The sequence below is a fragment of the Sus scrofa genome, chromosome 14, assembly GCF_054392235.1.
Source record: "Sus scrofa isolate SSC_HxYL_T2T_F1_AM1 chromosome 14, Sscrofa_HxYL_maternal_Yorkshire_Landrace_v2.0, whole genome shotgun sequence".
Taxonomy (NCBI): domain Eukaryota; kingdom Metazoa; phylum Chordata; class Mammalia; order Artiodactyla; family Suidae; genus Sus; species Sus scrofa.
In genome coordinates, this window is record NC_139396.1 from 82,486,985 (window position 1) to 82,514,596 (window position 27,612).

At 46.2% G+C, this 27,612-nt stretch overlaps 1 protein-coding gene across 2 annotated transcripts; it reads left to right on the top strand.

The window, feature by feature from the left end:
• The first annotated feature begins 5,947 nt into the window (after positions 1 to 5,947).
• CCSAP (centriole, cilia and spindle associated protein) lies at positions 5,948 to 26,744 on the top strand. Of its 2 annotated transcripts, XM_013983237.3 has the most exons (4): positions 5,948 to 6,107; positions 6,586 to 6,993; positions 21,437 to 21,705; positions 23,118 to 26,744. In XM_013983237.3, the coding sequence occupies exons 2-4, from the start codon at positions 6,636 to 6,638 to the stop codon at positions 23,292 to 23,294; spliced, it is 804 nt and encodes a 267-aa protein (XP_013838691.2). In that variant the 5' UTR covers positions 5,948 to 6,107; positions 6,586 to 6,635; the 3' UTR covers positions 23,295 to 26,744. The 2 variants fall into 2 exon arrangements, with proteins under 2 accessions (XP_013838691.2, XP_003133075.4); XM_003133027.7 differs by lacking the exon at positions 5,948 to 6,107 and having other exon boundaries at positions 6,563 to 6,993.
• The last annotated feature ends 868 nt before the right edge of the window (positions 26,745 to 27,612 follow it).

The following is a 27,612-nucleotide window of genomic DNA, read 5'->3' on the forward strand; positions in this document are numbered from 1 at the left end:
TGTCCATATTAAAGGAACTATTCGAGTGTAATTTTCTATATGATAGTCCCTGGCTACATCCACTGTAGACAAGAAGGGAAAGGGGGCAGGTAAACAGTACTGAGCTGTACTTGAGGGTATAGATATAGATATAGATATATAGATGTAGATATACATATTTGTATTTGTGTGTGTGTGTGTGTGTGTGTGTGTGTGTGTGTGTGTGTGTGTGTGTGTGTGGCTATGTCTGTGACATGTGGAAGCTCCTGGGCCAGGTTTGGAACCCATGCCATAGCAGCAACCTGAGCCACTGCAGTGACAATGCCAGATCCTTAACCCGCTGAGCCACAGAGAGCTCCTTCAGGGTATTATTTATTATTTATTTTTTTGTCTTTTTGCCTTTTCTAGGGCCGCTCCCGTGGCATATAGAGGTTCCCAGGCTAGGGGTCTACTTGGAGCTGTAGCCACCGGCCTACACCACAGCCACAGCAATGCAGGATCTGAGCCGCATCTGCGACCTACACCAGAGCTCACGGCAACACCTGATCCTTAACCCACTGATCAAGGCCAGGGATCAAACCCACAGTCTCATGGTTCCTAGTTGGATTTGTTAACCACTGAGCCATTACGGGAACTCCAAAGGGTACTTTTTAAATGTTACTTTTCTTTGTAGGCATTTAGCACTCTGGATCAACCTGTAGCTCTGTCAGAGGTGCTATGGCAGGGTCTGCCCTGGCTGAAGACCCCTGTCTGGCTCAGGTCCTTCTCTCTGCAAGCCCCAAAGGGGACTTGATTCTTGTGAGTGTGCCCTCATCCCCAACTGAGTTGGTGGTGGTGGGGAGGTGGACACATCAGACACTGTCCGGGGACACGATTGACTTGGCAAGTGACGGCATTTGGGCACCCAGTCGACTCTGACATGTTGACCTTGTGACTGGGAGATTCAAAATGCCATTAACAGAAATAGGGAGCAGAGACAAAGGAGCTGGTGGGGAGAGCAGGATGGTGAACATAAATACCAAACCTGTGCTGCTAGCAAACTATGCACAAAGGGAGGTGGCCAGTGAGTAGACAGTGGCCCAGCCCTGCAAGAGTGTGGGGACATGGAGGTACTGATGCCACAGGAATAGAGGTAATCCCTGCTATGTGGTCCCTTGTGCAGAGATGAGGCTGAGAGGTGAGGAAAGAATAGGGAATTCTTAGTTTTTGTTTTTTCTTTTCCCCCTGCCACACCTGCGACACGTGGAAGTTCCCGGGACCAGGGATCAAACACTATAGCAGCGACAACACCAGCTCTTTCACCTGCTAGGACACTGGGGAACTCCCGGGAATTCTTAGTTTAAAAAATGAGGAGGAGGAGGAATAGGAAGCTGCCAAGGAAACTGGAAGCTGGTCAGAGAGGAGGAAGGAGACAGGGTAGTTCACTGTATGGACAAACTGTTTGCTTGCTCTCAGAGACACTAACTTTGCTAATTTTGTGAGAAAAAACACACATTTGAAAGTTGGGTTGGTGGCTTCTAGAATCATCTCTGAGAGGCAGAACACCAATGGTGACCACTGTGGCTTGCATCCTTCACACCACTGGCTCAAGAGCCAGTATTTCTTTAAGCACTAGGGCTACTGCTGCTCCAGGACCTTGGTCCTGAAATAGACATTTCAAAGAGAGACAATCCAGGTCCTTGCTCCTCTACACAGGTAGACCCTGATTCTAAGCCTGGAGTGGAGTATCTGGTTAGCAGCATTTAGCTCTCAGGATGGCATTCTGGCTGCAAGGGAGACTGGGGGAAATATCTAGCATCTGTGCTTCCACACTGGGAGGTGGGCTTATAAAAAGGGTAGAGTGGATGAGGGCCTCCTGAGTCTGTATTTGGAGGGAGGGAGAGGGGCAGGGAGAGGGAGACAGGGGGAGGGAGAGAGAAGCCCAGAGACACATGGGAAGATGGTGGCTGATGGTGGACCATGAGTGGGAGGGTCAGGAGAGGCAGGAGGGGAGTATGTGACATGGAAAAAGCACCTCAGACGGAAGGAAGAGTGAAGTTGGCGAAGCTCTTGGAAGATGGATTCCCTTGGCTCCAAAGGATATTGCTATTGACACATGAAGGGATGGCACCCTGAGGGGAGGGAGTGATGGGGCCAGGGGCCCAGGGCGGCAGGGCTTGGGAAGCAGGGAGCACAGGAAGTTCAGCCCAGCACCCCCAATGGAGGACAGCCTGTAGAGCTCATCTCCTGTGAGGCTGCCCTCCCAGTGCTGCCAGTCTGAGTTATTAGTAGGCTTTCTTAGATGGAATCTCTATGCTTATACATTTTGTTTGTTTGTTTTTGCCTTTTTAGGGCCACACCCATGGCATATGGAGGTTCCCAGGCTAGGGGTCTAATCAGAGCTGTAGCCGCTGGCTTATACCAAAGCCTCAGCAACACCAGATCCGAGCCATGTCTGCAACCTATACCACAGCTCATGGCAACGCCGGATCCTTAACCCACTGAGCAAGGCCAGGGATCGAACCCACAACCTCATGGTTCCTAGTCGGATTTGTTAACCACTGCGCCACGACGGGAACTCTCTACATTTTTACTTATATAAAAATATGTAAAAATTTTACTATGTATTTTTTCTTTTTTAATAAGATTTTTATTTTTTCCATTATAGTTAATTTACAGTGTTCGGTCAATGGCTACTGCACAGCAAAGTGACCCAGTCATACACATATATATTCTTTTTCTCACATTGTCCTCCATCAGGTTCCATCACAAGTGACTAGACAGAGTTCCCTATGTTATATAGCAGGATCTCATTGCTTATCTTTTTTTTTTTTTTAGTATGATTTTTATTTTTTCCATTATAATTGATTTACATTGCTATGTATTTTTATACCTGAATTATTTTTCCATGATCTTTCAGGAGTCTGGCACCAGACCTTCCTTTCTACTGGTTCACATCTCCCTCCTGGAGGCCCTGCCCAGGGCCCCTCTCGCTGAGGACTCCCTCCACCAAAGGCCAGTGCCAGCATCTCCCTCTCCTGTCTGTCAAGGACCCTGCTGCCTGGCCTCTGAGATCTCTGTGGTGCCTGCCAATTTTCTACTCTCTATTTCTTCTGTGAGCTCCTTAGGCCAGTCCTAAAGTTTCCCTCTTGCTTAAGAAACCAGCTGAACATCCACAAATTTTGCCAGGTATATCCTGTAACCTCTGAACATTGGCTCTGATTGCACTTGCACAACAAGTTTTTTGTTTTGTTTTGTTTTGGTTTGGTTTGGTTTTTGTCTTTTTAGGGCTGCATCCACAGCATATGGAGGTTCCCAGGCTAGGAGTTGAATCAGAGCTGTAGTTGCTGACCTACACACAGTCACAGCAACTCAGGATCTGAGCTGCGTCTGCGACCTACACCACAGCTTAGGGCAACGTTGGATCCTTAACCCACTGAGCAAGGCCAGGGATTGAAACTGCATCCTCCTGGATGCTAATCAGATTTGTTTCTGCTGAGCCACATCACAAAGTCCTTGCACAATGAATTGACACCATCAGCCACATCAGTGGTCCTTCAGTGCTGTAGGAGCAGAGGTTTCTCCAAAGGAAAGGTTTGCCTCCCCTGCTACTGCTTTTGACTGTATTCAATATCTTAAAAGCTGAATCTTACTTATGGTCAACTACATACCAGAAGGTTCCCCTGCACAAATGCTGTCAAATTAGACCTTTCTCATCCTGTTCTTCTTTTAAACACAAAGATGAATATGTAGATGGGCATATGTTGTTTTGTCTGCCGACTGCTCCTTCCTCTGGGGAGCCACTTCTTCCTTGTCCCTGTGGTTCTCCTGGGGCTGTCAATCTCAACCTCCCACCCTATCCCCTTCTACAGGGGTGGGCACATGACCCATGCTCTGCCAGTCATATCACCTCCTACCCCTGGCCACAGCTATGCATGTGACTGAAGATCTATAATTGGAATACTAAGGAGTTCTCTTTTGTTGGTGGTCCTCTGCTAAGACAACATAAGCTTAGGTCCACAAGTGGCATTTTTTCCAGCTATGTGGAAGAAGTCTATTGCCATTCCATCTCAGAGCGGCCCCCAAGAAGAAAGCAGATCTCAAAGACCAAGAGAAAGAAGTAGAGTCCCAATGATATTGATTGGATCCCTGGGACTAGTTCAGCCAGAGCCCATGAATATCCTTACTGTTTGAGCTAGCTGAACTGGGGTTTTGTCACTTAATTAGAATGAATGCAATATACTTAATTGTGCAAAATAGGAATATTAAAACAAACCATTCCTAATCCTATTTTTCAGTTACACAAAAAATGGTACCAGACCTTATTAACTTTATGCGTGTGTGGTTCTATGATTGTTAAATTTGGCTACAGATTCCTCCATCCAGTATGCATGCCCCTTTGCAAGGTAGTTTTGCTGCTGCTCTTCTCCTGCAGAGGTGGAATTTATTTCTCTCTCCTGGAATCTGGGCTAGCTAGCCGTGTGACTTATTTGAGCCTTGCTGAAATACAGCAGAAGAGAGGTATATGCTTTTCAGAAGCCTTCCAGCTTCTGCTATTAACTTCTTGGAAGTGAGGGCCAGGTGAAGAAACCAGGCTAATCTCCCGGAGGGTGAGTCCACAGGGAGGATGAAGACAGCCCCACACACAGCCAGCTCCAGTGCCAGGCCTGTAAGTGAGGCCATCTTGAACCTTCCAGCCCAGCATTCCCTCCAGCTGAATGCAACTGTTTTAAGAGAATCTAAACCAGCAGAGTGGAAGCAGCAGCAAAATTGCCCCGCTAACCCATAGAATCGTGAGAAATAACGCATCTTGGTTGTTTTAAACCACAAATTTTAGGGTGGTTATTATGCAGCCAAAGCTAACTGAAACAGATTGTGTTCTGATTTTTTCATGTAACTGCACATCATCTTTCACCCACGTTATTAATATATTTATTAAGGTTCTTTTGTTTGTAACCATGGGAAACCATCTTAAAGAAAAAGGAGATGCATTAGAAAGTTCCTGGGGTATTTTGAGCTACAGAAAATAAAGTTGGGGAGGGAAAAAGTCTGGGTCACTGTGGGGGTGTCAACAGCAGGAGGTCACAGTATATCTCTCCAGAAAACTGCCCTTAACAATCAGTACTAATGACGTCTAGATTACTAACTTTAGTTTTCAGAACAGGCTGACTCCCGCGGGGGCAGCGTCTACCTTTGGATCATTTAGCTATGATGGGGGCGGGGAAGGACGCGGAGACAGGCAACAGAAGGGAAAACAGTCATGAATCAGAACAAATCCGGTATGGAAGCCGGAGCCAGGTAATTCATTACGGCCTAGGCCTGCTTTTCAACTGCTAAATATGTCCCGATATTCCAAAACGTTTCTTTCAAATCTTTTTGTAACGAATGTATCCAGGCTCCTTTCAATAAAGGGGAAGAATCCATGTGGGGCCCTTTGGAAAATGTAACAATCAGAGCAACGTTGTATACTTAGCACCACTCAACTGAGTGGGCCAAGGTTTTCTGTGCAAATTGGTCTCCGAGAGGGTGGCTCGGCCAATTTTATCATTCTCATAAAAAATGTTTGGAGCGTGGACAAGAAAGGACTCGTACTAAAACGTGAAAGGGGGTTAAAGCCAGAGTAACAGGTGTTGTGAACAGAGGGAAGGAAGCAAGAGTCAACGTGTGGACTTGTATTGTTTTTGGGAACCTCGAGGTGTCAAAGAGACCACTGAATGTCGCTGGCTGAGGGGCGGCCGGTCCTGGATGCCTTCTGCAGAGGCGGGGGCCCAGGGCAGCGCCTCCAGGGACCTGGGGCGCGGGCGCCTAGGGCGAGTGGGCAGGGACCTGGCGGGGACTCCCGGCTTGCCGAGGCGCCCGCGTCTCGGTGCCCCACGCACCACCCTGAAGCAGCCGCCCCCACCGAGCCGGGCGGGGGGCCGGGGCCGGGAGCGCGCGCGGGAGGCGTCGGCTCCCAGGACTGAGGCGGCGCCTTCGCCTCCCCGCTGCCGCCGGAGGAACACGGGCCACCGCGCCAGTGGCGACATCTTGCTCGGCAGGAAAGCGCGGGCAGAGCGCGCGACTCTGGGCTGCTGCGCCTCGCTCGCGGAGGACTGCTTGGGCGCCGCGGGGCCGGGGGCGCAGGGCAAGGCCGGAGCCGCACGAAGGAGGTAAGAGGGGGCCGCCCCTCCTGCCCCTACCCCGCGCCCAGAGGGCGCTCCCAGGACCCAGAGGCCGCCCAGCTCCCCGCGCCCACACCTCCTTCTCCTCCCTCCTCCACGGTCCATTCCCCTGGTTTCCGCAGCCTCTGGCTGCGCACCTCCCGAGCCGCCCTCCCCAGTGACCCCCACGCCCAGCAGCGGGTACCGCTATCCCCCTCCCCTACCCCCAGAGCCGCTGGGCCCGTCCCCGCCCCCTCCCAGGGCTGGCAGCGCGTTCTCTCCGCCCCTTGCCCCGCCCACCGCCCAGGTCCGCCTGCGCTGTGCCCGCCTCCACTCCCCGCCCGCCCCCACCCGCGCTCCCGTTCCCGCTCCCACGCCCCGCCCCCGTCCGCCCCGTTCGGGCGGGGCTCCGGGTTTAAACGTCGCGGCGGGCTGGGCGAGCCGGAGGGGCGGGGCGCGCCTCTGTGTCTTGTCGCGGATTTCGTAGGCGAAGGCTAGGCGCGGAACGGCGGGCCCTCGGTGCCGGCGGGCGCCACCATGTCCCCGGGGAGCGGCGTGAAGAGCGAGTACATGAAGCGCTACCAGGAGCCGCGCTGGGACGAGTACGGGCCGTGCTACCGCGCGCTGCGCCACTACCGCCTGGGCCGCCGGCTGCTGGAGCAGGCGCACGCGCCCTGGCTCTGGGACGACTGGGGCCCAGCCTCGGACGACTCGGCGTCGTCAGCGTCGTCGGGCGCCGGGGCCCCATTACCCCAGTGCACCCCGGCCTCGCCGCCGCCGCCCGCGGAGCCCGCGGCGCGGGACGGGTTGGACCAGCCGGCCCACGCGGCCCGGGAGGAGCAGGGTGCGGAGGCTGTGGGGGACGCAGAGGACGCGGAAGACGCTGCGCTGCCAGGTACCGGGCCGGGGAGAGGGGCTGCGAGTGGCCTGCTCGCGGTACCGGATTTGCTCTTGCATCTCTGAACTGCCCAGCTGTTTCTCGAAAGCGCTTGGGGAAAGCTCTTACTTTACCTATTTTATTTAATCTTTTCATTGACTTTTGGTAGGAGGAGAATGTGTCTCCCTTGACAAAATAAGAAAAGTATCGGTCCCGCCTCCGCCCTCCCCTCCTTTATTTCCGTAATTGGATGGATCTGGGTTGAGCCAGCTGTGAACTCATTAAAGTGCCTCTGGAGAAGTCCGGGTTTTTACCCAAGGGCCTTGTTGGCCTCTGAGCCGCTGAACTCGCATCTGTTTATTTTTCAGCGCGCAATTGTTTATGAGAGGAGCCCAGCTTTCTTCAGATTCCCAAAGGCGACCGCAAGAGGTTAAGAGCCATTGAGCTAAGCGTACCGCCCTGTGAATGGGGCCGTTGTTTTGTATTTTAACTCCCTGGCCGCGCCGCGCTGTCCCTAAAGAATATTTTGCACTTGTTTACGCAGGCTGTTGCGTAACCGAGGACTAGTATAGGAATAATCCTGGTAGTGCTCGGTCCTCTCGGCTTCTTGCCTCCCACTCATCGAAAAGCGCCCATCCTTAGGCTGCTGCTGTGACCGGGAGCAGGGGCTGGGAAATGCCTCTTGCGGGCTGTGCATCTGCTTTGCAGCCGCGGTCCTGCACCTTCTCCCCGCCCCAGGCTCGCGGAGGCGGAGTGTGGTGGTCGCTGGTGGTAGGAACCAAGCTGAATGAATGCCTCTGATAGGGCCTGGAGTAGCGCCCGGTTTCTTTCTGCTAATTTCTGACGGTGGCCAGAGAACATCGGCGTCACTGGGATTCAAAGAGGCTTTAATAAACAGAATAACTGCAGTTTATTCAGAGATTTTCATACATGCAGTCACTGATCTTAGACCATGTATTTTCTCATTCAACATTCAGAACAATTCTGAGATGTGGGACTGTAGTTTTATGTCATTTTTTTCTCATTTTAAAAATTTTTAATTGAAGTATAGATGATTTTCAATGTTGTAATAATTCTGATGTATAGCAAAGTGATTCAGTTATTCATGTACGCACATCCATTCGCTTTCACATTAGTACGTTAATTTAATTTTATTTTTTTAGGGTCACACCTGCAGCATATGGAGGTTCCCAGGCTAGGGGTCAGTTGGAGCTGTGGCTGCCAGCCTACACAGTAACTCGGGATCCGAGCTGCATCTTCAACCTACACCACAGCTCATGGCAATGCCATATCCTTAACCCATGGAGTGAGGCCAGGGATCGAACCTGTGTCCTCATGGATGCTAGTCAGATTTGTTTCCGCTGAGCCACGATGGGAACTCCATTGTATGTTAATTTTATAGGTGAAGTAATGGAAGCTCAGGGAAGAATGACCAGTGCCTTTGTTTTTGTTTGTTTCCTGAATTGTAAGTGGTCCTCTTTCAAAGTCTTATCAGATCCTCATCCTAGCTTCTCCGTGAGATGCTGAGAAGGAGAGAAAGTTTTGTCTATGAGCCAGACTGTTTTCAGCTATTCTCAGTCCGTCATTTCAGGCAGGGTGCCTCTCCAGCCTGATGTTACTTGTTAATTCTGACCAATTCCTGACCTTTGCTAGAAATTTGAATAACAGAAGGCGGAGAGGGTAGGGAGCACTGATCTGGTAGCTCAATTATGAGATGTACTCTATCAGACTGAATGGGCATTTCTCCCCCCAACTCCTCCCCTTCATTGTTTGTGAAAGAGCTGTCGGTTATTTCTGTGGGTATATAAGTGCCATTTTTTTTAATAGTGATATGGTATGGAAGGGGCCTGTGTTGGCAAGAGTTCGTGATTATTTTGGTTTCCTTAGAGACACTGAATCCTCCAGTGGCTGAAGCAGTTATTTCTTCTCTGCTAATATTTCTGGTTTAGGCATTAGGGAGGAGAAAGGCTGTTTCTGCTTTCAGGCCTCCCAATTACAGGCTCTTTTGCTTTGCTCATGCTGTCACAGCCCCTGTGGATCTTTGTGTCTGGTAGGACTGAAAGTCCTTGTGTTTAAGTGGACAGTTTTATTTACTAAAATAATGAGCAGTCACTCAAGTTTCTATAGAACATGAACATTGAGTTCTTGTTTTTACTGAAGCTATATGTACACAGAGAATCATACAGCTCTATACAGCTTAGTACAAAATATACAGCAGCCACCCCCTGCCCCCCCGCAGTAGACCAATTGCCTGTTCCTTAGGTGACCACTTCCAACTCCTCTGGTTTTTCCTTGGTCCGTGTTTCTATTTCTCCAAGTGACATGACTTTTATTGACACGTCTTGATTTTTTTTCAGTTTTTAGCATCATCAATCGGCTTTAATTTTTTCAGCGCTCTCTTAACCCATACACGTGACCCTCCTCACACCCTCTCAGTGTAGTCATAGAACTTGTTAGAGTCACAATTAATGCTTGTGGAAGAGGTTGCTCAAAGCTGTCCTATATTGTTTGCCACAATTCATTCGTCCTTCTTTAGCAATACCACCAACACATCAGGTTTGCTGTCACTCTTCCTTTTAAGAATCCCTCCCGGGGCCTCTGACCTACTTCATCTGGCCTGGTTGCTGCTCTTGCAGCCTGCTACCCCGTTGCATCTTGGGAGGGCCCTTGCCTGCCATCCCAGGGACACCCTTGCTTCTCTCTTGGGTAGGACTCTCTGTTGTGTGGCTCTCAAGCCATCTTCTTTGTTTGCCCTTCCTGGGGGAGTTTATCTTCTAGTACCTCCCTGAGAAAGATTGCTTGAGAGGTATGATTTTCTGACACCTTGCATGTCAAAAGATTTACCCTCACAAATCAGTGACTTTGTGACTAGGCATAGAATTCTAGGTTTGAAGTAATTGTCTCTAAAAAATCTGGAGAGAAGTTACCACTGTGGCACAGCAGGTTAAGGATCCGGTGTTGTCTCTGTTGGGGTGAAAGTTTGATCCCTGGACTGGGAACTTCCATATGCTATGGGTGCAACAACAACAACAAAAAATAATAATCTGGAGACATTGTTGTCTAGTGTTGTATCTTCTGATGTTGCTGTTACAGCCCTGTGTAATTCTAACTCTTAGCCTTTTGTAGATTACATGTCCGTTTCCCTCCCCACCCCCCCATGGGAAGCTTTTTGAGGTCTTCTCTTTGTCCTCTGTGTTCTGAAAAATTTCCTTGATCTAGGCCTGTTTTCCACCAATGTGTGTTGTGGTTCCTTGCAGTCAAACTCATGTCTTGTAGTTCAGAGACATTTTCTTGAATTGTTTTTTGTTTTTCCTTCCTCTCTTTTCTTTCTTTTTTTTTCTTTTTTTTTTCTTTTTTTGTCTTTTGTTGTTGTTGTTGTTGTTGCTATTTCTTGGGCCGCTTCCGCGGCATATGGAGGTTCCCAGGCTAGGGGTCGAATCGGAGCTGTAGCCACCGGCCTACGCCAGAGCCACAGCAACGTGGGATCCGAGCCGCGTCTGCAACCTACACCACAGCTCACGGCAACGCCGGATCGTTAACCCACTGAGCAAGGAGCAGGGACCGAACCCGCAACCTCAAGGTTCCTAGTCGGATTCGTTAACCACTGCGCCACGACGGGAACTCCCTCTCTTTTCTTTCTGAACTCCTTAGTTGGGTGTTAGAGTTCACAAATTTATTCTATAATTTTTTACCCCCACCCCTTTTCCACCTTTTTCTTCTATTTTTCTGGGCACTATTCTCAACCTTCCAACTCTTTTTACTACATTTTCCCTTTGTGGGCTTTTCCTTGTTTTTAAATATAAGAGCCATTGAATTGTTTTCTGGGCTCCCTTCCTCCCTTCCCTCCCTCTTTATTCATTCCTCTTTAAAAGATAGTATTCTGTTCATAGAGTAGCCTCTCTTTTCCCACTGAGGATGCCATTCCATTTTCTTCTTGTGTGTTTTTCCAGCACAGTATCTGTTTCCTCTCCCTTTCCCCACATTTGTTTCTTTTGCTTGTAATCCTGTATTTCATGTTAGAGACTTTTCTCAAAAGTCTAATGATCCTTGGATTCTCATTTAAGAGATGAGTAATAAAGGGAGTTCCTATTGTGGCTCCATGGGTTAAGAACCCAACTAGTATCCATGAGGATGCAGGTTTGATCCCTGGTCTTGTGCAGTGGATGAAGGATCCGGCATTGCTGCAAGCTGCAGTGTAGGTTGAACATGCCGCTTGGATCCAGTGTTGCTTGTGGCTAAGGTGTAGGCCAATTTGACCCCTAGCCTGGGAACTTCCATATATGCCATAAGTACAGACCTTAAAAAAAAAAAGAAAGAAAAAAGAAAGAAAGAAAAAAAAAGGTGGGTAATAAAGAGCTGTTGAGAAGTTCCCTGGGTGTAGGAGTGAGAATGCTTATTAACCGTGAAGTTCCCTCTCTAATTCCTTTCTTCATAGTCACACTTCTTTTTAAATTGAACATTGTTTTTAAGCCAGTTGTACATACACATAATTTTAAAAAATATGCTTAAAATGAAAAAGTAATCCTGGCCCATTCACCACCCATGCCCGTTGCTCCCTAGGGGGCTACTTCTGACTCTTTACTTTCCTGTCAGCCTTGTGGCCAATGCTCGTCTCATTCAAAGTGATTGTTGCTTTTCTATTTTTTGTCTTTTTTTCTTTTTAGGGCTGCGCCTGTGGCACATGGAGGTTCCCAGGCTAGGGGTCTAATCGGAGTTGCAGCTGCCGGCCTACAGCACAGTCGCAGCAACTCGGGATCCCAGCTGCATCTGGTACCTACACCACAGCTCACCACAATGCTGGATCCTTAACCCACTGAGTGAGGCCAGGCATCAGTCCCGCAACCTCATGGTTCCTAGTCAGATTTGTTTCTGCTGCGCCATGATGGGAACTCCCTATTTTTTTTTTTTATTTTTAAAAATTATTTTTAGGGCCTCACCTGCAGCATATGGAAGTTGCTGAAGCTTGGGGTTGAATCAGGGCCTTAGCTGCTGACCTATGCCACAGCTTACAGCAGTGCCTGATCCTTAACCCACTGTGTGAGACCAGGGATCGAACCCTCGTCTTCGTGGATACTAGTTGGGTTCTTAACCCACTGAGCCACAACAGGAACTCCTCTGTTGGCTTTTTATTTTATTTTATTTTTTTGGTCTTTTTTTTTTGTCTTTTTGTTGTTGTTGTTGTTGCTATTTCTTGGGCCGCTCTCACGGCATATGGAGGTTCCCAGGCTAGGGGTTGAATCAGAGCTGTAGCCACTGGCCTACGCCAGAGCCACAGCAACGCGGGATCCGAGCCGCGTCTGCAACCTACACCACAGCTCACGGCAACGCCGGATCGTTAACCCACTGAGCAAGGGCAGGGACTGAACCCGCAACCTCATGGTTCCTAGTCGGATTCGTTAACCACTGCACCACGACGGGAACTCCTCTGTTGGCTTTTTAAATTTGAAACATTATTTTGACTTCCCATGATGGGAGATAATTTAGCTCAAGATCTTAGCTTGGCCACCACCCCCACCTCCAGATACACCACAGTGTTAACTATATGACTTTCATTTAAGCACTGTTCTGTTTGGATGATCATGGCTGTGTAAATGTTATTTGCAGGTAATCCATACAGTACATTCTGATTATACTTTCTTTGTTATTATTTATGTTTTTCCTGGAGTTAATCATTGCTTTACTTTTATGTTTGTTTTTTGGTTTTTTTTAGGGGGTACTCCCATGACTAATTCAGTCTAGAAAAGTCTGGTAGTGCTGTAAGACTTGTCATATGCCAGGCATATTAGGTGTTCATTTCATTGTTTTTCTTGGAGACATTTTTTGGGAACCCTTGATTCTCCTGTTGTAATTTAAACTTTGCACTGTCCAGATCTGATGCAGCTGTCAAACTGGGGCTTCTCTTCACTGTTTGCCCAAGTATTCCTTTTGGTCACCTCCTTTATCTGACCCCTGTCTTACCAATCTCAAGTCTCCCTTTTGGGGAAACATAGCCTCTATGAGTCCTGAGACATGTTGAAGGGGAAGTAAAATTTTCGTCACCTTGCATGTCTGAAAATGCCTTTTTCCAAGGATTGGATTGCCATTTTGGCAAGATGGAGCGAATTCCTAGATTAGAAGTTTTAGGATTTGAAGATACTGTTATTGAATCCTAGGTTTTGGTTGTATGATTGAGATGTACCATGCCATTCTGACACTTATGTATAGAATGTGAATATATTTTGTGTGTGTGTGTGTGTATTTGTGACCCTTTCCCCCCACCTTTTTTTTTTTTTAAGTTTTAGGATATTCTTTTCATCCTAGGTGTTCTAAAATTCTATGCATATGTCATTTTTTAATCACTGGGCTGACAACTTGGTTGGCCTTTTTAGTCTGGAAACATTTCTTTCAGTTCAATGATATTTTCTAGTACTGTTTAAAATTTCCTCAGCTCTGTTCATTTTTTTCTTTCTATAATTATTTTTAGATGGTGTACCTTCTGGATCAAACCTCTAACATTTTTATTTAAAATTTTTTTGAATAGCAACAATAACAACAACAACAACAACAACAACAACAAAAAAGACAAAAAGACAAAAAAAAAATTTTTTTTGATATTGGAATTTTTGGTTCTATTTTCTGGGAGAACTCTTTTATCTTCCAGATTTTCTATTGAACTTTAAAATTCTGTCATTCTAGTTTTTAATTTAAAAGTGATAACTTTTTTCTCCCAAGGGTTCTTTTAAAAATGAAAAAAAGAGCATCCTGTTTTTTCAGTATTTCTTTTAACTCCCCCTTCCTGAAAGCCATAAATATGCTTCAAGAGCTCTCATATTCTCAGCTTAGTCTTTTTCTCTTTATTTCGGTCTCTTTCTTATTAGAGGATGTTCTTAAATGCTCTGCTCATACTGAGTGAAGCTAGAAGGGCTTTTCAAGAGCTGTGAGTACGGGGGAGCTTGTTGGCTGTATGTAATTGCATGAGGATCCATCTGTCTCTTGGGGGGATGCTGACAGCGATACCTACCCTTTCTCTCGTAGCTTCCCCAGTGTTCCTTCTTCCTCCTGCCTGGGAGGGAATATGTCAGTTGTCAGCATTCTGGGAACAGAATTTGGCAAAGGGAGGAGGGGTCTCAATCTTGACCATGTAATCCCGTTCTCAGGAAGGTATCAACCCTGTTGAGCCTGGTGTCCAAGTCCATCCTCCAGACTGTAATGAACCTGCCTTCTGGGGTGGGAGAGGTGAGGTCTCCTGAGCCTATGGGCTGGAGGAAGGACTGTTGAAGTATCTCTTGCTGCATAACAGACTTATTGCTACTGGTTTCTATGGGTGGAATCTCTGCTGCATGCTGACTGCAGCCTCTGTTGAGAGCACCAGGGCTGGGGTTGTCTGCTGGGACACTTGCATGTGACATCTTCCTCATCACACGCAGGCTGGCCTCCGAGGGCAAGCGGTCCTGAGAGAGAGCTGGGCAGATGCCCACATGACACCTCTTTACCCCATCCTGTGCTCGAAGAAGTCTGCCCAGACTTACTGGGAAGAAGCGTCCCGTGGCTCTCAGCAGAGGCACATTCGTGCTGAACTGTCAGAGCCCGTGGGCTGGGGCACTGACTGACACTGGCCCTTTGGAAAGGCAGTCCCCTGCATGAGCTTTCTGGGGAACTTGGTGCCTGGGTTCCATGCCTGTGGGTCTGTCCTGTCCGTGGACACTTCTGCAGGGAGTGGGCATCATCTTGCTCTGTCCTGGGACTCACTTCTAGCTCTTCATCACTTTCCAGCTTCCAGGATGTGTCTGACATCATTGCTTCCTTGTTCTTTGTCCTGTGGGTTACACTCTCTTTCCTTCACTTTACTGGGGTTTGGGGAGGAAGGGACTACACGCATGGGTTGTCAGTGAACATTTAACCTGATTCCATTTTTGCTCTATTTTTACTTATTTTTATTTTTCACTTTCTTTATTAGTCCTGCAAGAGGTTTGTGAATTCTATTGATTTCTTTCCTCAAACTAACTCTTGGCTATGTCAGTCTTCTTTATTTATTTTTTTTTAATTTTTTTTTTTTTTTTTTTTTGTCTTTTTGATATTTCTTGGGCCGCTCACATGGCATATGGAGGTTCCCAGGCTAGGGGTCGAATCGGAGCTGTAGCCACCAGCCTACACCAGAGCCACAGCAACGCTAGATCCGAGCTGCATCTGCAACTTACACCACAGCTCACGGCAATGCCAGATCGTTAACCCACTGAGCAAGGGCAGGGACTGAACCCGCAACCTCATGGTTCCTAGTCGTATTCGTTAACCACTGTGCCACCACGGGAACTCCCAGTCTTTTTTATTATACATTTATTAACTCATGATCTTTTTTTTCTTACTCTGATGATGTAATGGGTTTTTTTTTTTTTTTTTTGGTCTTTTTAGGGGCACACCTGTGACATATGGAGGTTCCTAGGCTAGGGGTCCAATCAGAACTGTAGCTGCCAGCCATGGCAAAGTGGGATCCAAGCTGTGTCTGGCATCTATACCACAGCTCATGTTAACACCAGATCCTTACTTAACCCACTGAGCGATGTCAGGGATCGAACTCACAACCTCATGGTTCCTAGTTGGATTCGTTTCCTCTGCACCAGGACGGGAACTCCTTATTTGTATAACTTTTTAAGATAGATACTTATTATTGATTTTTTCCCTGCCTTCTTTTGTGATATATTGATGTAAGGCTATAGATTTCCTTCTGATTACTCTTTTAGCTGCATTATGCTTATTGAGGAAACTTTAGAGACATTTCTATTAAACACAGGATTAAGAAAGGAATGCCACCTATCATCATTACTTTTTCTTAATTTTTAAGAACTGTAGTAAAGAATTCCCATCGTGGCACCGCAGAAATGAATCTGACCAGGAACAGTGAGGTTGCAGGTTTGATCCCTGGCCTCACTCCGTGGGTTGAGGATCCGGCATTGCCGTGAGCTGTGGTGTGGGTCATGGACAGGGCTTGATCTGGCGTAGGCCGGCAGGTACAGCTCTGACTGAACCCCTAGCCTGGGAACCTCCATGTGCCGTGGGTGCAGCCCTAAAGAGATAAAAGACAAAAAAAAAAAAAAAAGAATTGTAGTAAGATACCACACAAATTATTGTTTTAGCCATTTTTAAGTGTATACCTCAGTAGTATTGATTGCATTTACAGTTTTATGCATGTGTATGATTTGTTTTTGACCCATGAATCATAGAGAAATGTTTTTAGGGAGAGGGATTAATTATTAACAGATTAACAGATATAAGCTATTATATATAAAATAGATGAGCAAGAAGGATTTAAAGTAGAGCACAGGGAACTATATTCAATATCTTTTAATAACCTATAATGGAAAATAATCTAAAAAAATTAACTGAATCACTTTGCTATACAACTGAAACTAACACAATATTTTATTTTATTTTTATTTATTTTTTGCTTTTTAGGGCCGCACCCATGGCATGTGGAGCTTCCCAGGCTAGGGATCGAATAGGAGCTGTAGCTCCTGGTCTATGCCACAGCCACAGCAATGTGGGTTCCGAGCCACATCTTCGACCTGCACCACAGCTCACGGCAACGCTGGGTCCTTAACCCACTGAGCAAGGTCAGGGATCAAACCTACATCCTCCTGGATGCTAGTGAGATTTGTTAACTGCTGAGCCATGAAGGGAACTCCACTAACACAATATTTTAAATCATTACACTTCAGTTAAAAAAAGAGAAATGTTTCTCAGTTTCAAAACTAGAGATTTTAAAAAGTAATTTATTTTTGTTGTTGAATCTGCTTAATTACATGATCAGAGAATACGTTCTATATGATTTCAATTTTGTAAATGTATTAAGATTGACTTTATGGCTTTGGAATTTGTAGATTCTTAGAAATGTTCCACATGTGTTTGACAAGATGATATACTCTTCTTTTTTTGGCCACCCTGCAGTATATGGAGTTCCCAGGCCAGGGATCAGATTTGAGCCGTAGTTTTGGTCCTACACCATAGCTGTGGTAATGCCAGATCCTTTAACCTACTGTGCCAGCCCAGGACTGAACCTATGTCCTTGGTGCTGCAGAGACACCACTGATCCCACTGGGCCACAGCAGGAACTCCAAGGTGGTATATTTTGTGGCTGTTGGGTGCAGTGTTCTGTATGTGCCCATTGGGTCAAATGTGTTAATTCTGTTGAAGATCAGTCTTTTCAGTCCAACTTTCTGGGATGATGTCTGGTTCTCTGTGTGCATCATCCAGCATGGGAGCCATGAGCCACATGTGAGTGTTGAGCCCCTCAACTCCAACTAGTATAACTGAGGAACTGAATATTCATTTTTACTTAATTAATTTAAACTTATGTTTAATAGCCACATATGTTTAGTGGCTTTTGTATTGGATAGCACAGTCCTAAATCAAGACTGAGTCAATTACTGAGAAAGGGGGTATTTTAATCATCCGCATTAAAGGTGGTAACACTGTTTCTGTTTGAAAATGTCTCTCAGAGTTCCCGTCGTGGCACAGTGGTTAACGAATCTGACTACAACCATGAGGTTGTGGGTTTGATCCCTGCCCTTGCTCAGTGTGTTAATGATCTGGCGTTGCCGTGAGCTGTGGTGTAGGTTGCAAACGCTGCTCGGATCCTGCATTGCTATAGCTCTGGCATAGGCCGGCAGCTATAGCTCCGATTCGACCCCTAGCCTGGGAGCGGCCCAAGAAATGGCAAAAAGACAAAAGAAAAAAAAAAAAAAAAGAAAATGTCTCTCTTTCTTTCTTTGTGTGTGTGTGTGTTAAAGTTCCTGAGCCAGGGATCAAACCACAGCAGTGACCCAAGCTACAGCAGTGACAATGCCAGATCCTTAACCCACTGAGTCACCAGGGAACTCTGAAAATGTCTGTCTTTACTTGAAAGTTCATTTTTGGAATAGGATTTTGAAACTTACATACACTTATCATGCATGAAGCACTATTTCAAGAGTTTTATAAATATTAATTTCATAGTGATAACTTCTCTCTGTCCTCTATTTTCCATCCTTTGTCTACTGCTCCAGGTATTTTTGAGCTTGTGTTTCTTCTTTCAGTCCAGAGGGTAAACGCAGTTGTTTTATAGCCTATCAGTGGTAGTTCCATTACTCAAGTCTACCGCTCCTGGTCCCTCCTTACTCTCTTCTCTCCTGTGTGCCTAGTCATCATTCACAGGACACTCACTGATGTGTTTGGAATATTACACAATCTGTAGGAATAATCTAAGGTCTAGGCTCTCCAGAGAGGATTTTAGTTTCTGATATTGGGTGCTTGTGGACACTCTTTTTTTCCTTCTTTCTTTTTAGGGCCACACCTACAGCATATGGAAGTTCCCAGCTAGGGGTCAAATTGGAGCTGCAGCTGTCAGCGTACGCCACAGCCATGGCAGCACAGGATCTGAGCTGCATCTGTGAGCTACTCCACGGCCTGTAGCAATGCCGGATCCTTAACCCACTGAACAAGGCCAGGACTCGAATTTGCACCACAGAAGCAACCTGAGCCACCGCTGTGACAACACTGGATCCTTAACCTGCTGTGCCACCAGGGAGTTACAACACTGTTGTTTCTAATGACAGCCCTTTCAGTATCTGTGGTGGGGAGAGTTGGTCTAGAATCCCCCCCAGCCCCCCCCATCACTGACTCTTCACCCTATTGCCTGCTGTGCCCTGGTTCCCTCACCCCATACATCTGCGAGGCAGCCCACGAAGAGCCAAGTCTCTTTGTTAAAAAATATTTTAAGTATTTTACTTTAATTGTGGTAAAACACACCTAACATAAGATTTGCCATCCTATCTTTTTTTTTGGTTGAGGTATAGTTGATTTACAGTATTACATGCTTTGGGTGTAGAACATAGTGATTTGCAGGTTTTTTTATTTTTTTGTTTTTTTGCCTTTTCTAGGGCTGCTTCCCACGGCATATGGAGGTTCCCAGACTAGGGTTCTAATCCGAGCTGTAGCTGCCGGCCTACGCCAGAGCCACAGCAACTCAGGATCCGAGCAGCGTCTGCAACCTACACCACACTTCACGGCAATGCCAGACCCTTAACCCACTGAGCAAGGGCAGGGATCGAACCCGAAACCTCATGGTTCCTAGTCGGATTCGTTACCCACTGTGCCATGACGGGAACTCCTGCAGTTTTTAAAAATCTTTTATTTATGTGTATATTTTTTTCTACTGTAAGTGATTTGCAGTTTTTAAAGGTTATACTGCATTTCTACCTGTGGAGTACTGGCTGTGTTCTGTGTGCCTTGCAGTGTGCCCTTGTAGCTGCTTACTTTTCATATGGCAGTTTGTGCCCTTGGCCCTACCCGGAGTGCTCAGTCCCTCTTCATCTGCTCCCTCCCGATCTCTCTGTAGGATTTGGCTCTGTTCACTGCTCTCTCCTTTAGAAAGTCTTCCTTCAGCTTCCCCCCGGAAGTTTCTGTTTTGCCAGCTGTCTTTCTGTCTCCCTCTTTGGTCCTCTTCCCTCTGCCTGCAGCCCTATAAATGATGATGTCTCCAGGAGCCTCCCTCTGCCCCCCTCCCTGATGATGCGTTTCTTCTGGGTGACCAGCTCTGTGTCTGAACCTCAGCTCCCACCTCCCCGTTCATGACTTTCTCCAATTCCACTTTCTCTTCTGGGCCCGAGAGTACGGGTCCAGTTGCTGCCTGGTTGGTGCTTCCAGGAGCCCCTCAAACCTGGGCATTAAGTGCCCTTTCCGCAGCCTTTGGCTGCCTTCTGCCAGAGGGTAGCGTGACTGTGCATTCCTGGCATCCATACAGAGTCCAGCGTCCACCCACCTGCCCACCGAGCCCACTGTTGCTGGGCTCCCTGCTCTGGAGGGGCCTGGGCCCCACCTCCCTGCTCTCTGGCCAGTGTGCAGGTTACCAGTGCCCAGTGAGACTGAGTGCCTGCCAAACTTGGGGGGGACTATCCTGCCTCTTCTCCATCCTCCACCATCACCATTGGTCACCCCTACTCCCAGCTCTGCTTTTTTGCTAGCTGTCCTTTCTGCCCCCACTCCCCCCGCCCCGCCCCCGCTCTGATTTAACCCATCCTTCACATTTGTGGCTGGACACCTAATTCCTAAAATGCAAACAGGACCACATTATTTTTCAGCCTAAAATCTTTCATCTTTTTTAAGAAAGGAGAAAAGTCCTGAGTTTGGCATTAAAGTCTTTATCTCCCTCTGCTGCCCACGCCGTGCCTTCACCCACAGACTCTGGGGACCTGTCGCTGTGAACTCTTTATGTTCTTTCTTCTCTCCACACCTTTGAACCAGCCAGCCCCTCTTCCTGGAATTCTCTTTCCTAGTCTCTTCCCGGCTGGCATTAGCTTGGCCTTTGAACCAAATCACTGTTCCCTTATCTGGGCTGGGTCTTCTGGAAGGTCTGGGTTAGACGCACATGGGCTGGAAGAGGAGGAGAAGAGAGGAAAGTGAATCCATGAAGATCTTTTGGGTCATTTCCCTTTCTTCTTGGTGTTGTCACTACACGAGCCTTGGCCCCACTTCTCCTTCCCCTTGTCTTGGTCCACCTCCCACATCCAGGGTAGGGGGAGAGGAGGACAGGGTATGGACACATCACTCAGTGAAGTGCTTGAATGATGAATGGATGGGGTTTTCATGACGAAATGGAAGGTTGGCATCTTACCTCTTCCCCAGACAAGGGCTGGGTTTAAAGATATGGTGCCTGGTGGTGGGGAGCACTGAGTCCCAGGGTAGATGTGGACTTTCTGTTTCCTTAAAGTGTTTAGTAATAAAGGGAACAGTTTGGTAGAGTCAGATTATTGCTGAAGACTGAAAAGAAGAGGATCTGTCTGGGCATCCTGTGTGAACTGTTAGGACTGCCTGATTTGGCCTCTCCTTCCACAGGGACATAGGCAAGGAAGGATCACGCTAACAGAGTTAAGGGACCCAAGTGTGTCCTAAAGAAGTGACAGGGTTTGGGAATAGCAGCTTCTGAAATCATGACTTGGAGCTGGATTCTGGAGCCTCTGAAGTGAAGGATTTCCTTAAGGCCTGGACACACAAGGAGCTCTTGCCTGGACATAAGTTTAGGCTGAGAAGAAGCATAGGCTCCCTAAGGGTTCATGGGTTCAATCCATGGCTTCACTCAGTGGGTTAAGGATCCAGCATTGCCATGAGCTACAGTGTAGGTCGCAGACTCAGCTTGGATCTGGCCTTGCTGTGGCCATGGTGTAGACTGGCAGCTGCAGCTCTGATGTGACCCCCAGCCTTGGAACTTCCATATGCCACACATGCAGCCCTAAAAAGGCAAAAAAAACCAAAAAAAAAACATAGATTGTTTGAAAATTGTTACACAAACTTGTTTCTGTGCTTCTGTTTTAAGTGAAATTTGTGAATTGAGCTCTAAGTGAAAAAGTTACTGAATTAAGTAGTATGAATTTTTCATCTCAAATATTTAAAGTAATTATATGTAAACCTAATTTTAAAGCATTCATCCTTTTTTATCTCCTCCTTCAAAAAGCACTGTCAGTGAAAGACATAAAAGAAAAACCTGAACCACAGATCAGGACAAAAGAGACTGACAGATCACCCAGCAGGACTGAACCTCGACAACCACCAAGTGCCTTCCCCGCCCGAGGAGGTAGGAGAGTGGTCAAGAGTCCTCAAAGGTCATCAAGTAAAATAAAAGAAAACAAGCACCCATTTGCCCTTTATGGGTGGGGAGAAAAACAGACGGATACAGGAAGCCAGAAAACTCACAACGTCTGTGCTTCTGCTCCAGTGCATGAGGTGGGTGCCAGTGAGCGGGCCTCTCTGATTTCCCCTGTGGTCACCATCATACTTTGGGACATGGTAGGGCTTAGGGGATGGTAGGGTGGGCCAAGAACTGGGCCAGAACTGGGCCTCTGATTTGCAAACAGGATTCGGGATGTTAGATGCCTGGCGGTCAAGGGGTTTTGCTGGGAGTTAGCTGGTACCTGGAAGGGTTTAACAACAACAAGCCAGGTGGAGAGGTAGCAGGTGTGGGGGGACCAGGCTGTACAGAGGAGGGGCATGGCCAAGGCTGGTGGCTGCCTGTCCACATTTGCCCCTGGCCTCCCAAGGGTCTCTTGCTCTTTGGGCTTGATCACCTATGTCCACCCTCTTGACTCCTTTGTGACAGTTTGTCTCTTCATTCGCATCCCCTGCTTTCCTGATGTCTATCTGACTCCATTTTTCTCTTGGGATTAAATGGTGATTATGTGGAGTTCCCATTGTGGCTCAGTGGAAACGAATCCGACTAGTAACCATGAGGTTGGGGGTTCAATCCCTGGCCTTGCTCAGTGGGTTAAGGATCCGGCGTTGCCATGAGCTGTGGTGTAGTTCTCTTGTAAGTTGCAGATGTAGCTCGGATCCCACATTGCTGTGGCTGTGGCCGGAGACTGTAGCTCTGATTTGACCCCTAGCCAGAGAACCTCTGTATGCCATGGGTGCGGCCCTAAAAAGTTAAAAAAAAAAAAAAAAAAAAGGGTGTGTGTGTGTGTCGCCTGCTCATCTGTCTCCTGGGAGCTCTAGTTCTTGGGCTGAGCCCTGGTCAGACGAAGGGGCCTCATGTGCAGCCACAGGACAGTCACTGTGTTTGTGGCAATGGTGTCACTACAGCCCAAAGCAAAGGAGGAATGAAGACGAGCAGAAAGTGCAGACTATTAGCATTCTTATTAAATGCCATAATCGCACTTTTCCTGAACAAACTTCTGAAGCCTAGCAGATGGTGCTGTGGCCACCCCAGGGGATTATGTTGAACAGGTTCCGTTAAATGTCTTAGGTGGTATAATCCCTTGAGATTTGTCAACATTTCACTGTAGAACATTTAAAATTCCTGCAATGGAATATTTAGCCATCCATAATGTAAGCAGTTCCAGTGATTTTTCAGAGCCAGTTTCTCAAAGCACATGCAAATGAGCTGCTTACCCTTTACATCTGAAGTTTAGTCCAATAGGTATTTTCTGTTGCTTAGTTTCTTTATTACGGATGGTGCCTAAGACAGAATCCAGGGGAATGGCATCCCTGGAGAAGCTCGTAGACACAGAAGTCCTACAATGGTGAGGCTGGCTTGGCTCTGCCTTGTTCCAGGTGACCTGCATTGTGAATACTCTTAAAAATTAGCACGAAAGCCACTTGAGTGACTGTCCTTTTGTTCTGACGGCCTGCCCTCCCTCCAGATTCACGAATCGGCATTGCGAGCCAAGAGCAGAAGGCAGGTGGAGAAGAGGAGACTGGTGGCTCAGAGGCAGCGGGCCCATTCTGCAGATGTGGAAAAGAACAGGAGGGTCAAGCCCGCCTCCTCCGAGAACCCGTGGATGACAGAGTACATGAGATGCTTTTCCGCTAGAGCTTAAAGGACAGGTGCTCGGACAGCCTCTTGTACAAAGTGTAAATGAAAGAACAAAAACTGGCAAAAGAAACCAGGCACAGGTTTAAGAAACCGACTGTTTATGCAAGGTTTTTCTTGGGGAATTTCCAAAAGACTGTTTTATTTTGATGAATCCTGGTCACCTACTTTGGCAGTAGGGTGACAGGTGAAGCCATAGACATTTGGTTATTTGTGAAGAGGATTCCCTACCCAAATCTTTGATACTTGTATAAGGGTTTTGTTTTAAAGCATCTTAATCTTTTCAGATACTGACACCAAATGCCTTTAAGTGGCTTATAGATGCTTAACTCAGTATTCTTCCCTCAGTTTAGGTGGAGCCTGTTTCATCCTTTTCTGAGTAACTTCTCAGATTCCAGAGCTGGTCAGGTCCTTCCAGCTTGCAGCAGAAGACTCATTTTCCTTAGTGTAGTTTTCTTTGTAAAAGAATATCAAGTTAAAAGTGAGTTTCAACACTCACATCCATTCTGTGTATAGTGAAACTAGAGCTTCGGTAGTTCTTAAACTATTACACTTTTTTTGTATTTCAGTTCAGCACCACTCCATGTGGACTGTGATATTGAAGAATTAACTGGGCTGGGTGAGAATCACCTTTTTAAATTATCATCTAGGCACTTACTAATCATTGAAGTAGTTCAAATGCATTCCAGTAAATGAAGTGCCCCCGCACTGTGCTTAGAAGTAGTACTAAACTTTCTTTTGAGTCAAAGATTGTCACTTTTTATTGTGAGGCTTTTTTAAGAACACCTGTGGGGCACCGGCCACTTGCTGCAATCTAGCCTTTTGGCACACACCCACCAGGACTTCGACCTCTTCTATAACACTTCGGCAATGACATTTAGAACTTTTAGATACCTGTTAAAGGTGTGGACCAATCCTACTTTCTCTACTCTTTGCTTTGTGCAACTCACCATTAACAAAGCCTTGATGATGTACATTGTTCAGACTTCCAGTTGAAGTACATTCCTTCTAGATTCCTAGCCAGTGGCTCTTACATAGAACGCAGTGTGAGAAGGTGGTGTACAGGCACAGATGTGAGTGTGTCAATGGGGTGCTCCTCCTTCTCTTTAGTACATTTGCTTTTGGGGTAGAAAGGGATTTCCATTCGGCAGAGACAGAAATCTACAGGAAGGATGAAAGCGAAAGTCCTTATGGGAGGGAAGGAAGTACTTTGCCAGCTGAGCTCGAGGTGTGAGTGAAAAGTTGGTGTCTGATGTGAGGTTGACCATTTCCTTGATATTTTTACTGTGAGTCTTTGAAGTATTATGGTTGATTTTTAGAACACGTTTTATGCCACATAAAATCTTCACACAGTATCACCTTACACAACTGTATTAAGCTTTGCAAACTCATACTGAAGAATCATGAGCTTTAAAAAAAAAAAAAACTGTAAATATTTGCATTGTCTTGCGGTGAACACAGAAGAGCTCTCCTGGTCACTGAGGTGTGTATTTAATAAGAGGAAGTTCTGTACTTTGTCCAGAACAGCCTTGCTAATATTCTGTGAATTTTGCTGTTATCACAGTCCTTCAACCTCACAGGTACCTAAAGGTGACATTCCTGTGACTTTGTGACAGGGCAGCTGATTGTGGGAACTGTTCCTTTTTAACCACCTGCTCCAGGATCTTGGTGCGGCTGACAATCTTAGGGAGTAGCCTCAGGGTGGCTGGGCCTCACACTGACGGCTGCCTTAGAAACCCAGCTTCCTTAGGCTTTGACAAGCCAGAGTCTCTCCTTGGGAAAACAGACCCGGGTTTAACGTGCCGACTACTGCGAACTCCACATGGAGGTCTGGAAGAACCTGGAAGGCAATATTGGCCAACTTTTCCCCCTTTTTAAGTAGAGGACAAATGAACACGATTTTTAAAGTACCTTTAATGTGCATGAGTGATGAATGAGTCTACATGAATTAACTGAGAGTCCCCTTCCTGTGTCCAAGTCATCAGTTAGTTAAGGCCCCTTTTCCTTCTTTCTCTTTAGGGGTAAGAATTACCTTTTGAGCCTTCAGAGTTTTTTTATTTTTTTTTAAGTGATAACAATTTTGAGGTCCTACTTTTTCCTTCTCATTGTGGAAACTAATGTGGTGGTGATCCTGTTCCCACACCTATAAGACAGCAAGATAGTTTAAAATTACCTTTCATGTTGAAAAGTTTGAAACTGAGAATCCAGTGATATTTAAAATACAGAATAAAATAATTGCTCCATAAGACTGTCTTTACAGTTTTGGTTTTAAGTTCTTAATTAAAACAATTTGCCATAAAATGTTTTCTGTGTTACTTTTATTAAAAGCAGTAATAGAATATTGAGTAACATCTGCTGGACCAAAGTGAGTGAGAATTCAATAGTAATCTTGTTCTTTTTCTCTCTTTTAAAACCTAAAAGACTGCTCTTATTTAGGAGGTATCTGAATACTTGGTACCTCTGGTCATGTGTATATTCCCCGAGTGAAGACATCTGTGGCCTCTTTTGTATATTCCCCCATGGCCATAAAATTTCTAAGCATAAGTATACATTTTAAATAGCTTTGTCATTGACTCATCAAATATAAATTACTTGTAAATCGAAAGGTGTGTATGCTGGGTTGCTCAGACTTGGTTAACTAAATTGCACAGAAGAAAGGTGACTGTTGAGTTCTAAGGCTGTGCTGGGTATAAATTTTATAAAGGGGATGCCAAGTACTTGATAATTCAGGTGTTGAAACATATCATTGGCATAAAGGAAAAAGAGCCAAGCATATATGTCAGAAGTAAAAACGACTTTTCTTGTTGACTGCTTCAGTAAAAAATGGTTTAGTGGATAGTTTTATATTTCACTGGACTAGATACTAAATGGTGCTAATATTTATATAGTCTGATTCCATAGTTGGTTTCGGATCAAACTGCCAATGCCCGACCCCTAAGGTCCTTACTTAGTCTTGTGATCAGTTAAATAATATTTAAAAGGTGATTCAAAAAGTGGGACCTTGCATTAGAAGTGGGTTTTGTGTAATAGGGAGCTATTCAGTGCAAGTGCGTGCTTCATACCAAATTCTGTGCAGGGAGCCTTGTCCAGGGTTGGCCCAAGTTTGTTCCCTTCATGCCTGCTAATATGAGGTGGGGAGAAGTTGCTCCCTTATTACTTACTTCCATTTTTTTAAGTCAGGACACCCGAGTGAAGACATCTGTGGCCTCTTTTAGGATTTTTTTATAATTAAGACTTAAGAACGATTTAAGAACAGTCTCCCTGTGGTTGTTATGTATTATTTTGAGCGCTACTTTCACTTTAACGTTCTGAAGGGAACAAAGGCTGGGCACGAATATTCACAAAGCTCAGGTGTTGGGAATTTGGGGCTGTGTTTCCTCAGAACCATGTATTGCTTTTAACTTATACTTAGTATTGCAGTTACTTGGAAAGATGTGAATAAAGTTCATTAATCTTACGGGCTGAAACTTCTGTTTTGTGGGCGATGGTTCTGATCCATACATTAGAGGATCACAAGAAAATGGGTGATCATCTTAATTCCTAAATGGGTTTTCATTAGATAAATATTTAACAAAGTACATTAGATACATCCAAGAAAAGATGCTTTCTGTGTTCACACTTTGAGTTGAACTCCACATTTTCCCTTTCTCTCACACCTTCTTTTTGTTTTGCAATGACAAAAGTGACAGGATGTGGTTTAAAAAACTCAAAGGGAAGTACAGAATACAAAGTGAAAGCTCCCGCTCACCAAATTGCTACCCCCCTTCTTAAAGGAAAGCGGTGTAATGTTTGTTGTAAACTTCTAGACCTTTTCCCCAGACCCTTATTTATGGGGGTACATGTACAATTTCTCTGCAGAGAGATGGAATAACACCATACATATTGTGTAACTCCGGCTTTCCCTCACCTGCCCCCCTGTTCACACTGTTCCCCTATAGAGCTGATTAGCATACCGAACGCCTTTGGGGCTGGGCTGCCTGCGTAGACTCCTCAGGTCTCAGACTGACCTCCAGATGGGGGTACGCAGGGGGCAGGTACAAAGAACACTTCCAAAAGCTTTGAAAACTGACATTGGAACCAACACCCACAGGATTTGGCGCCTGAGCCTACACAGACTGATTACTTGCTAACCCAAAAATCTCAGCATTTCCCAAAGGGTTTGCTTGTATCTCATCATGTAATATTCAAAATACCTCGGATACAGTCCCATTTTACTCAGCGTATGAAAATAGCTCTGATGGAAAAAGATAATCAGTAGCGGCCATCATAGACTTCAAGAAGGAGGCTATTACCAAAAAGTTCAATGCACCCTCACAAACCCTCTT

Bases quoted from the DNA above. Each gene is read 5' to 3' on its own strand.
- CCSAP (XM_013983237.3), top strand. From the start codon at position 6,636: ATGTCCCCGGGGAGCGGCGTGAAGAGCGAGTACATGAAGCGCTACCAG. The intron at 6,994-21,436 runs GTACCGGGCCGG...TCCTTCAAAAAG, and splicing joins GGAAGACGCTGCGCTGCCAG to CACTGTCAGTGAAAGACATA. The intron at 21,706-23,117 runs GTGGGTGCCAGT...CCCTCCCTCCAG, and splicing joins CTTCTGCTCCAGTGCATGAG to ATTCACGAATCGGCATTGCG.